Source organism: Mus pahari, chromosome 2 (assembly GCF_900095145.1).
Source record: "Mus pahari chromosome 2, PAHARI_EIJ_v1.1, whole genome shotgun sequence".
NCBI classification, from domain to species: Eukaryota; Metazoa; Chordata; class Mammalia; order Rodentia; family Muridae; genus Mus; species Mus pahari.
In genome coordinates, this window is record NC_034591.1 from 50,106,444 (window position 1) to 50,118,611 (window position 12,168).

The 12,168-nt window shown below is 46.0% G+C and overlaps 1 protein-coding gene across 2 annotated transcripts in view; it reads left to right on the top strand.

The window, feature by feature from the left end:
- The first annotated feature begins 2,429 nt into the window (after positions 1 to 2,429).
- The window catches only part of Cpa4 (carboxypeptidase A4), a 23,149-nt gene continuing 13,410 nt past the window's right edge, over positions 2,430 to 12,168 (top strand). Inside the window, exons 1-4 of one of the 2 annotated variants that reach the window (XM_021191026.1) lie at positions 2,448 to 2,515; positions 7,964 to 8,045; positions 8,450 to 8,584; positions 10,087 to 10,182. In XM_021191026.1, the coding sequence (XP_021046685.1) occupies positions 2,448 to 2,515; positions 7,964 to 8,045; positions 8,450 to 8,584; positions 10,087 to 10,182 (381 nt within the window). Of the gene's footprint in view, positions 2,516 to 7,963; positions 8,046 to 8,449; positions 8,585 to 10,086; positions 10,183 to 12,168 lie in introns of both variants that reach the window. The other variant, XM_021191027.1, reaches the window with a different exon arrangement.

The window sequence follows — 12,168 nt, forward strand, 5'->3', positions numbered from 1 at the left end:
AGAGAGAGAGAGAGAGAGAGAGAGAGAGAGAGAGAGAGAGAGAGAGAGAGAGAATGTTTAGCTGGGGTCTCACTAAGTAGCCCAGATGATCCTCCCATCTCAATATATTTATATTAAATGCTGGGATTTCAGGCACAGTCTGAGCCCCTTTATTTTAAACAGTGCAGCATTTCCAAGTTAGCAATGGACTTAAGTTCCTTCATGAAGTCAGCACTATCAACAAAGAGCCAGGCGTCTGGCTCCTGTGTATCCTTTGGTCTCGTTGCCTCTCAACATGTTGAGTTTGTCTCTCAGCTTGCACACAGATTCTCTTTAGACTCTCACCTCAGTTAGTGGTTTAGACTTATTGATTTGTTTGCTTATTGATTTGTTTGCTTATTGATTGGTTGACTGATTGATTGACTGATGGTGTTCCTTGGGAGACAGTGGAAAATAGGTTTCAACATCTAGAATTCTGAGCACTTAATTCTTTCTATCATTCTTCCAGCTGACTCTAGTCTTTGTTTTTCTTTCTATTAACTTCAAGGATGTGGTCTGTCTTGGCGTGAACTAGAGCCCTGACTCTGTGGTGGGCAGAACACGTGTGGGTCCAATGTAAGTGCTGGGAGGACACAGAGCTCTGAGACAGGCCGAGAAGATCAGGAGCACGGTTCTGCTATGTCTGATGGAGGCTGCCTCTTGGAACCCAGTGCCTTATTTATTTATTTATTTATTTATTTATTTAAATTAGGTTGGTTCTTGGGCTCTGACAGGATGAGTATTAGGAAAGACATGACAAGTCATACTACCCCATCTATAAAGATATTGTTAATTTCTTATCCATCACTTTTGATAAGTCCTTAACCTGCTTCTAGCATGATTTCTCTGAGGGCAGCTTAGCAATCATCCCCCTCTCTTGGTGCTCCCTCTTTGTAATCTCCCGTCTACGGATCCCCTCATCCTACTGTCCCAGTTGCATTTGGCCTGGAGACTAAACTAAGCCTCCTACTGCTGTAGTCATGAGCTTCCTGACAATGATCTTTAGTAAAGTCTTTCTCAATGTTTTAACAAGTGTCAGAATAGATTTCGACACTCCCAGCCATGATCCTCGGTTCTGTGTACCTGCCCTTCAGCAGGTGTGGAAAGGGTGCGGACAGCGGGAGGGAGGGAGGGAGGAAGGGAGCTGATGGTAGCACTCACCTTAAACACTCAAGAGGCAGAGGCAGAAGGATCTCCATGAGTTTGAAGCCAGCTTGGTCTATATAGTAAGTTCCAGAACTGCCAATACTACAGAGAGACCCTGTTTTAAAAGAAGAAAGAAAGAAAGAAAGAAAGAAAGAAAGAAAGAGAGAGAGAGAGAGAGAAAGGAAGGAAGGAAGGAAGGAAGGAAGGAAGGAAGGAAGGAAGAAAGAAAGAAAGAAAGAAAGAAAGAAAGAAAGAAAGAAAGAAAGAAAGAAAGAGAGGGGGACTTATTCTAGCACTTGGAATACTGAAGCAAGAGGATTGCGAGTTCAAGGCTAACCTGGGATACGAAATGAGCTCATGTGTCAAAAACAAAATAAATAGAAAACTTGGGACTGGACAATGAATCAGGTCAAGACTATGCATGCTCTTTTAGAGGACCCAGGTTTGATTCCCAGCTCACATATGGTGGCTCAGAACTGCCTGTATCTCAGGTTCTAGGGGACATGATGGAGTCTGATTTCTCTTCTGACCTTCAAAGATACCTGCATGTACATGGTATTTATAAACTCACACAAGCACACAAAATACACATAAAGATAATATAATTTAAAACATAAATACAAAACACGTATAATTAAGCCTTCTCTGTCATTCTGATCCAAGGATAACTTAATTTATTCAGAATAACACAACCTTTGTATATTGTTCACTATCCATATATTTTTTTAAAAATATCAGGCCTTAGACCCATAAAGGAGGCCATCAGCTCTCCTCTGTATAATCTGTTTTTGCTGAACTCTCTGGTCAGGTTTCTTAAGAGTGCACCCTTGGAGTTGGCTTAAGGTTGCTTGATAGCCTTCACTTTCAAAAAAGGTTTTATTACTCTAGAGGTAACTTCATCCCAGGTTTACAATCTGGCCTCTCCTATCTACGAATTCCAACCAGCAGTGTGGGATCTTTCCCTTTACTCAAACACACACACAGACACACACACACACACACACACACACACACACACACACTCCACTTAGATGCCAAGTGATGAGCAATGAGGCATCCTGGGTAAGATGTTCCCCGCCTGTGGAGCAAGTTCCTGCCTTGCAAATGGAAAGGCTGGGCCTTCATCACTGGAAAGGAATGGAGGAGGCCTTGGCTGGTACTGCCTTGTCAGAGCTGGAAGGGTGCTGCAGAACCACATTAGCATTTCTGAGGACATGAGTCTGTCTCTGGTTCCTTATAAATACTGCTTGACTCAGTCAGTGTGTGACTGGCGCCCTTGAGACATGAAGTGGTTACTGTTCTTTGGGGCCCTTATTGGGGCAGGCATCTGCGGCAGAGATAAATTCTTTGGGTGAGTTCTTTTTGAACTTTATTATCATTTAGTTATCTCACCAACTTGGGAGCCAAATGGAGTGGTTATACTTTAGGTGGTAGGGCTTGGGGCTGGGCGGGCTTTTATATCTCCTCTGTTCCAGTGTCCTGGACCGGCCACTTCTCTCTGAAACCTGATTTCTCCTGTGAAATCAAAGCTGGTGGTCTCCACAGGCCCTCCTCAGCTCCTTAACCTCCGGCTATTTCTGTGTCTTCTTCCTCCTTCTTTATAAGGCCAGTTCCACATATTTCCTACACCATTAATCAGGAAGAATGGTCAGAAAGGCTTTGTCAGTTTCTGCCAGGTTTAAAGGGAATAGCTGGGTTCTCAGGCTTTGGGGACAGATAGTCTCTATCATTGGTGAAACCTGTGTATAGCTGGTACATTCCACAGCCTTCTGGGACAAGGGGGCACAATAGGTCTTGCCTCGCTGAAGCTACAGAACTGTACCCTGGGACTCTGTGTGCGTGCGTGTGCATAGGCTCACATGCTTCATGCAGACACTGAGGAGTTGGTGAGGGACAGGAAGTCAGAGAGGCAGGGATGATGACAGGGATGTTCTGGTACCACCGTAATAGAATAACCCATCACTGCATAACATTTTGTCTTTTGAAAAGAGCTTTCACGTGCCTTGTCTTGTGGATCATGTAACAGCTCTGTCAGGCAAGGGTGTTATTTTCCTTAATTTAAACATGAAAAAAACCCCAGCCTTAAAAAAGGTTAAGGAACCTACCCAAAGCTACTCAGCTGGACAGCCCGGAAGCCAGAATGCTGACTGCAAGGCTCATACCCCCTTTTCTGTAACACAAGCCAATCAAATGGAATCCTCTATCTCACTGGTCTACCCGTATATGCGAGTTTATGCTCTACTGTGTTGTCTGGTTAAAAGGACTCGAGGACTGTTTATTGAAGCAATTACTTACATGAGATGGAGTAATTTTTATGGGGATGATGGTTCATACCTGTCTCCGCTGCCAAATAGCTTGGAGGGGTTAGGCGTAGCAGGTGTCCAGGGAGGAAGGTTTTTCCGCAGGCAGCTCAGCGGTAGGTGTGTCATAACTATGCTTGCTGCTGTGTGGGCTGACACATGGAGCTGTCAGGCTCCTACTGCAGCTCTTCATGTGGCTGGAAAATCTCTATTTTTCAGGATACAGACCTCTCTCGTGATACAGTGGGCACCTTGGCTGAAACAGTGGGGCTGGGTCCCAGAGTAATCGCTGCAGGACCTGTGCATCCAAAGGGCTGTGTGATGGGGCTGATGACAAATGGTTTTAATGAACAGTGCTATGCCATCTCCAAGTCTGGTCTAACCTAACAATGGGCAACTCAGTAAAGGGTGAGAACTCTTTGCTGGGATCCATGTCCTGGTTGCCCAGTTCATTGAATATAGAGAGCACAGGGGGCCTGGCCTCTGGCCTCTGAGTGGTTGGGAAGCCAGGCTGGGGATGGGCTAACAGCCACAAGGCTGGTGGTATTTTCTCACCATTCTATCTCATGCCCTTGAACCTTGTTGTCCTAGTTCCCTGGTCTCTCTTGTTCTGCTGTTATCCTCTGCCCTAGTCTTCAGATGTCTTAAGGATGAGGCGACTGCCAGGATACATGGAGGTGCTGGGTGGGCGGAGAGCATGAAGCAGTTGTAGAACCGGTTGTAGCATCAGTGGTAGCCGGCAAGCATCCCAGGGTTTCTCGGGGCGTCTCTCGGTGCTGTCAGTCATAGCTGCTGAGCCTGGATAGGAATGTGGTGAGTGATACGGAGTGGTACCGGGGGAGGGAGAGAAGCTTAGTCATCAAAGCAATTATTGATTGTCCTGAGTATGGGGCAGGCGTGAGGATGCGTGAATAGACGTCACCAGTCCCGATGCGGAAGGCAGGCGTCATGGCGTCCTGGGAGAGAGCCAGAAAAGCTGTTAACACAACCATTCAGAGCAGGAGGAACAGACAAGCACCTGCAAATCCCAACCTTTCCTCCCCTTCGCTCAGGACAATTTCCTATCTCCAGAAAGAACGCAAGGTCAGGATCTTTGAATGGAATTCCGGCAAGTGCAGATGGGGTGTGCTCAACCATCTGCACGGTCATGTGCTGGAGAAGGTATTTCCCAAGCAGAGATAAGGTCAATGAAGACAAGAGGAAGGCACCTACTCTGCTTTTAGACACCACCATGCTAATGTTCACAAGAATAATTAACGGGAGCCCCTACTCTACCATCGCTGCCCCTTGTTAGTGCGATTGTGTCTGGCTTTGTTAGGGGAAGCCTCTTGAGTGACATGAGCATGTCTTAAGATTAGATGGGAGAATGCCCGGCACTTAAGGCCTGGGATTGCAAGTAGAGGGAGCACAAAGGCCATAGCTTGGAACAGACATGAAATTTCAGGGGAGCTTGAACCGAGAAGACATGCAGAGGAGGTGGGGGGGATGAGAAGGTGCTTGGGTCCACACCAGACCTTCTATTTTGCCTCTTCCTGAACACGGCAGATGTTTGTGTCTTTGATCTGTGTAGCTTGACTGATTAGGACATGATAGAATGGACTGTGAGCTTAGTCCTCTCCCGGGCCAGTAAAGTCACCGTGCTCCATGGTGACAGTGCCGTGTTAGAGTAAGGAATGGGCACACACACACTTTGTAGCGTGGGGTGAATGTGTCATCTGCTCTTCATATTCCAGAGTCTTTATCGGTCCTCCTCTTCTGTCCCTTCCCATCCCTACTCCCTCTCTGACTCCTCTAGCTAGTGTCATGTTGCAAAGGCCTGATTTATTTTTTTCCACCCAAGATGTTAATCCTTTTAGCATGCTCATTGAAAAAAATAATTTGCTTTTAATATGTTTATTGATGTGTGTGTATGTGCACTTGTGTGTATGTGCATGTGAGCACAGGTGTCCAAGGAGGCTCAAGGCATTGGATCCCCTGGAACTGGAGTTACAAGCAGTTGTGAACCAGCCAACATGGCTTCTGAGCACCTAACTTGGGTCTTTTGCAAAGGCAGTGATGATCTTAAAAGCTAAACTGTCTCTCTGACCCCAGCATGCCTGTCGTAAAGACACCCCCTTTTTCTGGAGTATTAGGGACAGGTGGTTACAGAGCATGCACTGTCAAACTGGTCTTTGTCCCCAGAATGGTTTACCCTCCACCAAACCCTCTTCAAGGTCCCTTGTCTGTGACAGAAATGACATTTTGACAGCCCACCTTCTCCGGGCTGTAGTCCACCTCTCTGCATACCCAGTCAGTCAGCTTTCTGTATAAAAATACAGAACAAAATACTGTATTAAAAATACTGTAAGCTGGGCGGTGGTGGCACATGCCTTTAATCCCAGCACTTGGGAGGCAGAGACAGGCGGATTTCTGAGTTCGAGGCCAGCCTGGTCTACAGAGTGAGTTCCAGGACAGCCAGGACTATACAGAGAAACCTTGTCTCGAAAAAACAAACAACAACAACAAAAATACTGTAACAAAATACTTGAAGTTGGGTGCGTTACTTTTTTTCTGCTGCTGTGCTGAAATGCCCTGACAGAAGGAATTTAGGGGAGAAAGGACTTATTTTGCCTCACAGTTTAAGATGTAGTCCATCATAATGGAACGTCACGTTGTATCCTTCGAAGGCATGGAGGCATACGTGTGCCTAGATCCATTCCTATTTTTACCCAGCCCAGGTCCCAAGCCCAGCAGCTGAGGCCACCCTGCTTTAGATTGACTCTTTTTACTAGTCTATAGTTCCTCACAAGTGTGTCCAGGGGCTTGTTTCCTAGGTAATTTTAAGTCTTGTCAGGTTAATAATTACTATTAACCATCACGCTGGGGAACATACACAGAAAAAAAAAAAAGCTATTTATTTCATTCATAGCTTTGGGAGACCCTGTCTATTCTGCCTTTGGTGAGCACGGCTCCTGTATAGGGCATTATAGAGAGAGCATGGGTGAGACGTGGAGACCATGTGGCAAGACAGATGCCCACCTTTTAAACCTTCTTTCGTAGGATCTGACTCTACAAAACAATTTCCAAGGACCCTCTAAACCCCACCTCTAAAAGTCTTCTCCCTTTGAATGCAGCCTTTCAACTGGAGGTCAGACTTCCGGAGCCTGAACTCTTGGAGCATGTTCAAGGCTTATCTAAACCATAGCAGTTCAATGAGGACATGTCAGATCGGGTCTCCTTTAGGGCCTTCCCTGGGCTTCATGGGAGGCTGTTAGCTGCCAACTTGAGGACCCTAGTAGGAGAGCCAGGGAGAAAGGATGCGCTCCTAGGACCCTGGGATCTTATTTAGTCCAGCCACCTGTGCTGTGGGCCTTGTCTTTTTGAGCCTGGCTTAGGTCTTCCCAGAACTTTCTAGAATAAAGTGAAACTGTGGAAGTCCATCCAGATTGAACCGGTTTTCTGGTGAGGAGCCTCCACGTGAGTCCCACATTTAGCTCCCTGTGACAGAGCCATTTACTCTGTCAACAGGTCCTTCAGCCCACATCCCTCTCCAGCAGCTCCTCCGGCATTCACTCGCGTCAAAGGGATGACGCACGTGACAGAGTCGAGTGCGGATTCATTTGGGCCGTCACCTAGCAACGCCTAATGGCTCCGCTGGTTCTCTGAGTGAGCTGAGAGCTCAAAGAAGGCTTTTCAGACATAGCCTTCTCCCACCCACGCAGGACATGGGGGCCTCTTCCCCTGCCAACGCTGCAGAAGCTGAAAGATACATGCAAAACAAGTGCAGGACAGACGACAAAGGGGTCTGCCAATGGCAGGCCTCTTCTGGGGGCTCGCAGGTCCCAGTGCGTAGCCAGGGGTCTCAGGTTGAGCCTCATGCTGTAGTCCACATTCAGTGACATTGTGAAGCACTCGTGTGCGGCCGGGATGAATGGTTAGCTCTCTTATCCTGGCCTTCCCAGAATAAGAAAGTCTGTTCCCAAAAGTTCCCAGCTCTTCCCAGCATGAAAGTTCGTCAGGGTTTCAGCCCTTGCATTTGACAGTGAAGAAGTGTTTCTTTATGTCTTGAGTTAGCTTGGAGCCTAACTCAGGGACATTCCTTTCTGCAAAAATATATGTTTTTCATTATAAAGTAATATGACCACATTACAGAAAACAGATACAAGAGGGGAGGGGGAAAAGTAAAGCCATCTATAATCCCACGACCCAAACGAGCACTGGCAGCCACCGCTTTATCTCCGTTGTCTGTTTTGCTTCCAGACCATCTGCTTTTTCCATCCTTGTAATCATGGCATGCGTACAGCTCTGTGTCCTGCTCTTTTACTTAATATCCCCTCAAAGTTATACATAAGCACTTTTTCATCTTTGCCACATAGTCCTGTTTTTAATGGCTATACATTGTAACCAAAGACTAGACCATTTCCTCTCATCCTATCCAGCTCTGTCTGGGATGGTGGGTTTGGGGGTCTACTTGCCAGCAGAAAGATCACCATTATCTTCTTCTCCCTCCCCTTCTCCAGGGACCAAGTTTTTAGGATCAATGTCAGAAATGGAGACGAGATCAGAAAACTGACCGAGCTAGTGAATTCTGACCACTTTAAGGTATGTGGTTCTAAGGTTGTCCTATTGAATGTTCTGAGTTTGAAGGGGAATGGATTCTTGTACTTCTTTTTATCCTTGCAAGTTTTCTGTTCATAATGGAGTCTTAGTCAACCATTCACACAAGAGGGAACACGGGGGGGGGGGTGTGAAGGCCACCAGAACTCAGTTCTGCAGCTCCATTGGATTCGAGGCCTGAGCTGTGGGCTCCCTACTTCAAGGAGCCCTCCCTGTTTCTTGAACTTTGCCAGGTACTGATTGCTGGGCAGATATGACCAGCGGTTTGTGAAATGGGTGATGTTGGCCCTTGGGGAGGACTCAGGGATCATCCTGGCTTTTGACAGCACTTCTAAAGAACATTTTGCCCAAACTGTCTTTTAACTTGATCGCATCTCTGCTCCCCTCAGCTCAGTGTCTGGAAATCTCCCTCCACTTTTGATCGGCCTGTGGATATTCTCGTCCCTTCTGTCAGCTTGCTCCCAGTCAAGTCCTTCCTGAAGTCCCAGGGTTTAGACTACTCCGTGACAATTGAGGACCTCCAGGTGGGTAGGCCAGGGACCCCCACTAACCTTGCCTGAGACTAAGGTACTAATCAGATTGGGCCTGGGAGACTTGAAAGTGTCTGGCGTCAACCCTTTCAGCTCCCAGGTGGAGAAACAGTGACAGATGGAAGCGGAGCGTGGTAACCCTGCTCAGGAAGGGTGTGTTACACAGATAGATGGATCTGCTTCTGAGGCTTGACTTTGCTAACCACTCGTGTGTGCGTCCTCGGGCAGGCGTCTGCCTCCATGAGCCTCCATTTCATCACTGTTTAAATGGTGATAATGATTAGTATTTCAACTATTTATCAAGGCGATGCTTCCATTAACTATATATCATGCATCGAACAGTAGTCGGCACATCATAGACTCTTCAGGAGCTAACCGTTCATCCCCACTTTTTGTATTTGAAGTTAGAAGGCAAGAGTGTCTGTGAGGGGTTCTGGGAGCTAACTAATCAGGAGAGGTATCTTTTGAGAAAGGGGGAATGTCACCAACGGCTCCCAGCAGAAGGAACTTTGCCATTCAGCCCCACAAACCTGCACTGAACAGCAGGACAGTGTCTCTGGCTCACACTCCCCTTCACCGAGGTGGGTTCTGGACTAATTGGTGATTTGGCTCAGGATTTTCCTGATGGCATGAGCAGCTGTGAGTTTATTAATCATCCTCACATGTCACAGGCATCTGCCAGGAACCTTCAAAGTATGAGTGGTTATAAGAATTTCTTTGTTTCTCAATGCTTTCCCAAGCTGTGTGTTTCAGAAGCACTGGATACCAGATGCAAGCCGATGTCTAGGGGTTTCATACTACAGAAATGTATAGAGATTCCGTACTATAGAAACGGTAGAGATTTCATACTATAGAAAAGCATATGTATGTCACTTCCAGGGAGCAAAGAGGGGTTTGAATGGAATAATGTAAGTCAGATATCAAAAAGTAAGGTTACACACACACACACACACACACACACACACACACACACACACACACGGAAAAATTTAACCCTCCCCATTTTTAAAAATGAAAGACAGGGTGGCTTATTATTATTTTTAATTGTGTCACACTGACTATGATGATCAATACACACTACTATAGACAGGCCTTCTACTGAGTGTGAACACTGCACTAGTTTTATGTCCCAAAAAGTTTCGCTAGAAGCAAGAATGTCAGGGAATAAAGACCTTAAGCAGAAATCAGTACAGGTAATTTCATCGCCCTACCCTACAGAATTAATATAAACTCCTTGAAAGTTAGTAGCATTAGAATGTTATGTAGTTGAGAGAAAAGCCATTTTAGACACAGGCAGCATGGACTTACGTTCTCTTGAGTTGTAGTTTTTGGCGTCTGTCACCTAAGTGTTCTGATTCCCTTTAGACCTGGGGCATTTGTGTCGCTTCTTATGCAGAGGACACTGCCCTCTCAGCCCATCTTACCAGATGACTTAGCCCTCCAGGGCTCCCCTCACCATGTTGCTGGGTCTGGTTTTGTTTTGTTTTTTATTTTAGGCCCTTTTAGATAACGAAGATGAAGAAATGCAACACAATGAAGGGAGAGAGCGGAGTGGTGACTTCAACTACGGATCTTACCATTCCCTGGAGGCTGTAAGTGTTTCCCAGAAGGTTTAAAGCCAAGATTCTCTGCTTCCTGAATTTTGGAACCCCACTCCTCACATCCACATTCAGCACGGTATCGCTTCACAGAGGAGCTAAAACATGTCTACTCTAATTCCTTCCCCACGGGTTGCTTAACTCCCACCAACATCCAAGTGCCTGAGAAACACAGCTGCAGTTTCCCCTGTAGAAACCCTGCTCCAGTGACCCTCTAAAGCAAACCAGAATATAATGGCAGCATTTCCAGCCCTTGTAATTCAACCTTCCCCTCCCGTCAGAATCCCTAGTACAGAATAAAATTCCACTCACTCCAGGCAAGCAGACAGGCAGTTATTTCCAAGGTTAACCAAATATTTCCACTCATTTATCATGACTCCTCATAACGTATATTTGTTCCACAATGCAATTTGGTGGTGTGTGGAGTTAGAAACCACTTTATGCAGATGGCTTTCAAGGTAGGCCAAACTTCCAAACAAAAAACTTGGAGCTGAATCATTTCATATGATACTGGAACTTGAAAAATCAGAAAAGGACCACAGAACAGAACAGCCCCGTTCACGATGCAAGTCTCTTATGTCCCAAGCGTCTCTTTTGTTAGTTTGCAGACTCTACTAGCTTGGGACCTCCCTCCCAAATCTAAATGGCTATTCTCCCTCCTCTACCTTAATACACGCTGTTCTTTACGTGCAAGCACTGTGTTCCTGGCAACATTTTCCAGAGATGTATTCTTTAAGTTGTTTGTCTTTGAGAGGGGGGATTAGTCCAAAGACTGGCCGACTACTTCTACTTCTTTTCCATGATTGTCAGTAGCTTCCCACCGCACGGCCCCTGGATCCCTCTTGTGACCAGTGACACACATCTGCAAAACAGCTGGGTAAAGTTCGGAGTTCAGTTCAGTCTTGGGCCACGGACGGACGAGAGCAGAACTCGGCCCACACAGGGATCAAACCTGTAACATTAGCCTCATTAATTTGGGGCCTTCTGGAGCAGAGTTAACCAGTTACAAATGTCACCCAGGAACCAAGAGAGGCCATCTACTTACCTTGCTGGCTGGCTGCCTCCCTTTCTCGTCCGCTTGCTGGTTCTCCCTGCTTTGGGTGCTCCTTGGAGAGAGCGCTCCTGCTAGTGTTTGCTTTGAGAGGCCTGTTGCTATGCCTTCTCTCTCCTGACCAGCTTATTTGGGGTTCTTCCTAAAACCAACATTAAATAGTTCGTATCCTGTGACCACACAGGCTTTTTAGATCTCCAGTGGGAATTCTACATTTGTTTCTGCCAAGGCGTCTGGTTTCAGGTCCTTTGTGTGATGATGGTTGGCGTGGGAATTTGCATCACACACCAGGGTGCCGCTTGGAGGTTTTTAAAAACAAAGTTTCTATCTATCTATCTGTCTATCTATCTGTCTGTCTGTCTGTCTGTCTGTCTGTCTATCTGTCTATCTATCATCTATCATCTATCTATCTATCTATCTGTCTGTCTGTCTGTCTGTCTGTCTGTCTATCTGTCTATCTATCATCTATCATCTATCTATCTATCTATCTATCTATCTATCTATCTATCTATCTATCTATCTATCATCTATCTGTGTGTAGGTGTGCATGTGCCATGTGGAAATCAAGAGAACAATTAATTTTCTCCTCCCATTGTATGGGCACCAGGAATCAAACTCAGAGCTCACACTGTCACACTCGGTAGCATGTGCTTTTACCTGCCAATCAATGGCCCCAGCCTGACTGGTTGGCTGGCTTCCTTTTTTTCTTCCCTCTTCTTTCCTCTTCTTTTCTTTTCTTTTCTTTTCTTTTCTTTTCTTTTCTTTTCTTTTCTTTTCTTTTCTTTTCTTTTCTTTCCTCTTCTTTTCTTTTCTTTTCTTTTCTTTTCTTTCTCCTCTCCTCTTCTCTTTCTTTTCTCCTCTTCTCTTCTCTTTCTTTTCTCCTCTTCTCTTCTATTCTCTTTCTTTTCTCCTCTCCTCTCCTCTCCTCT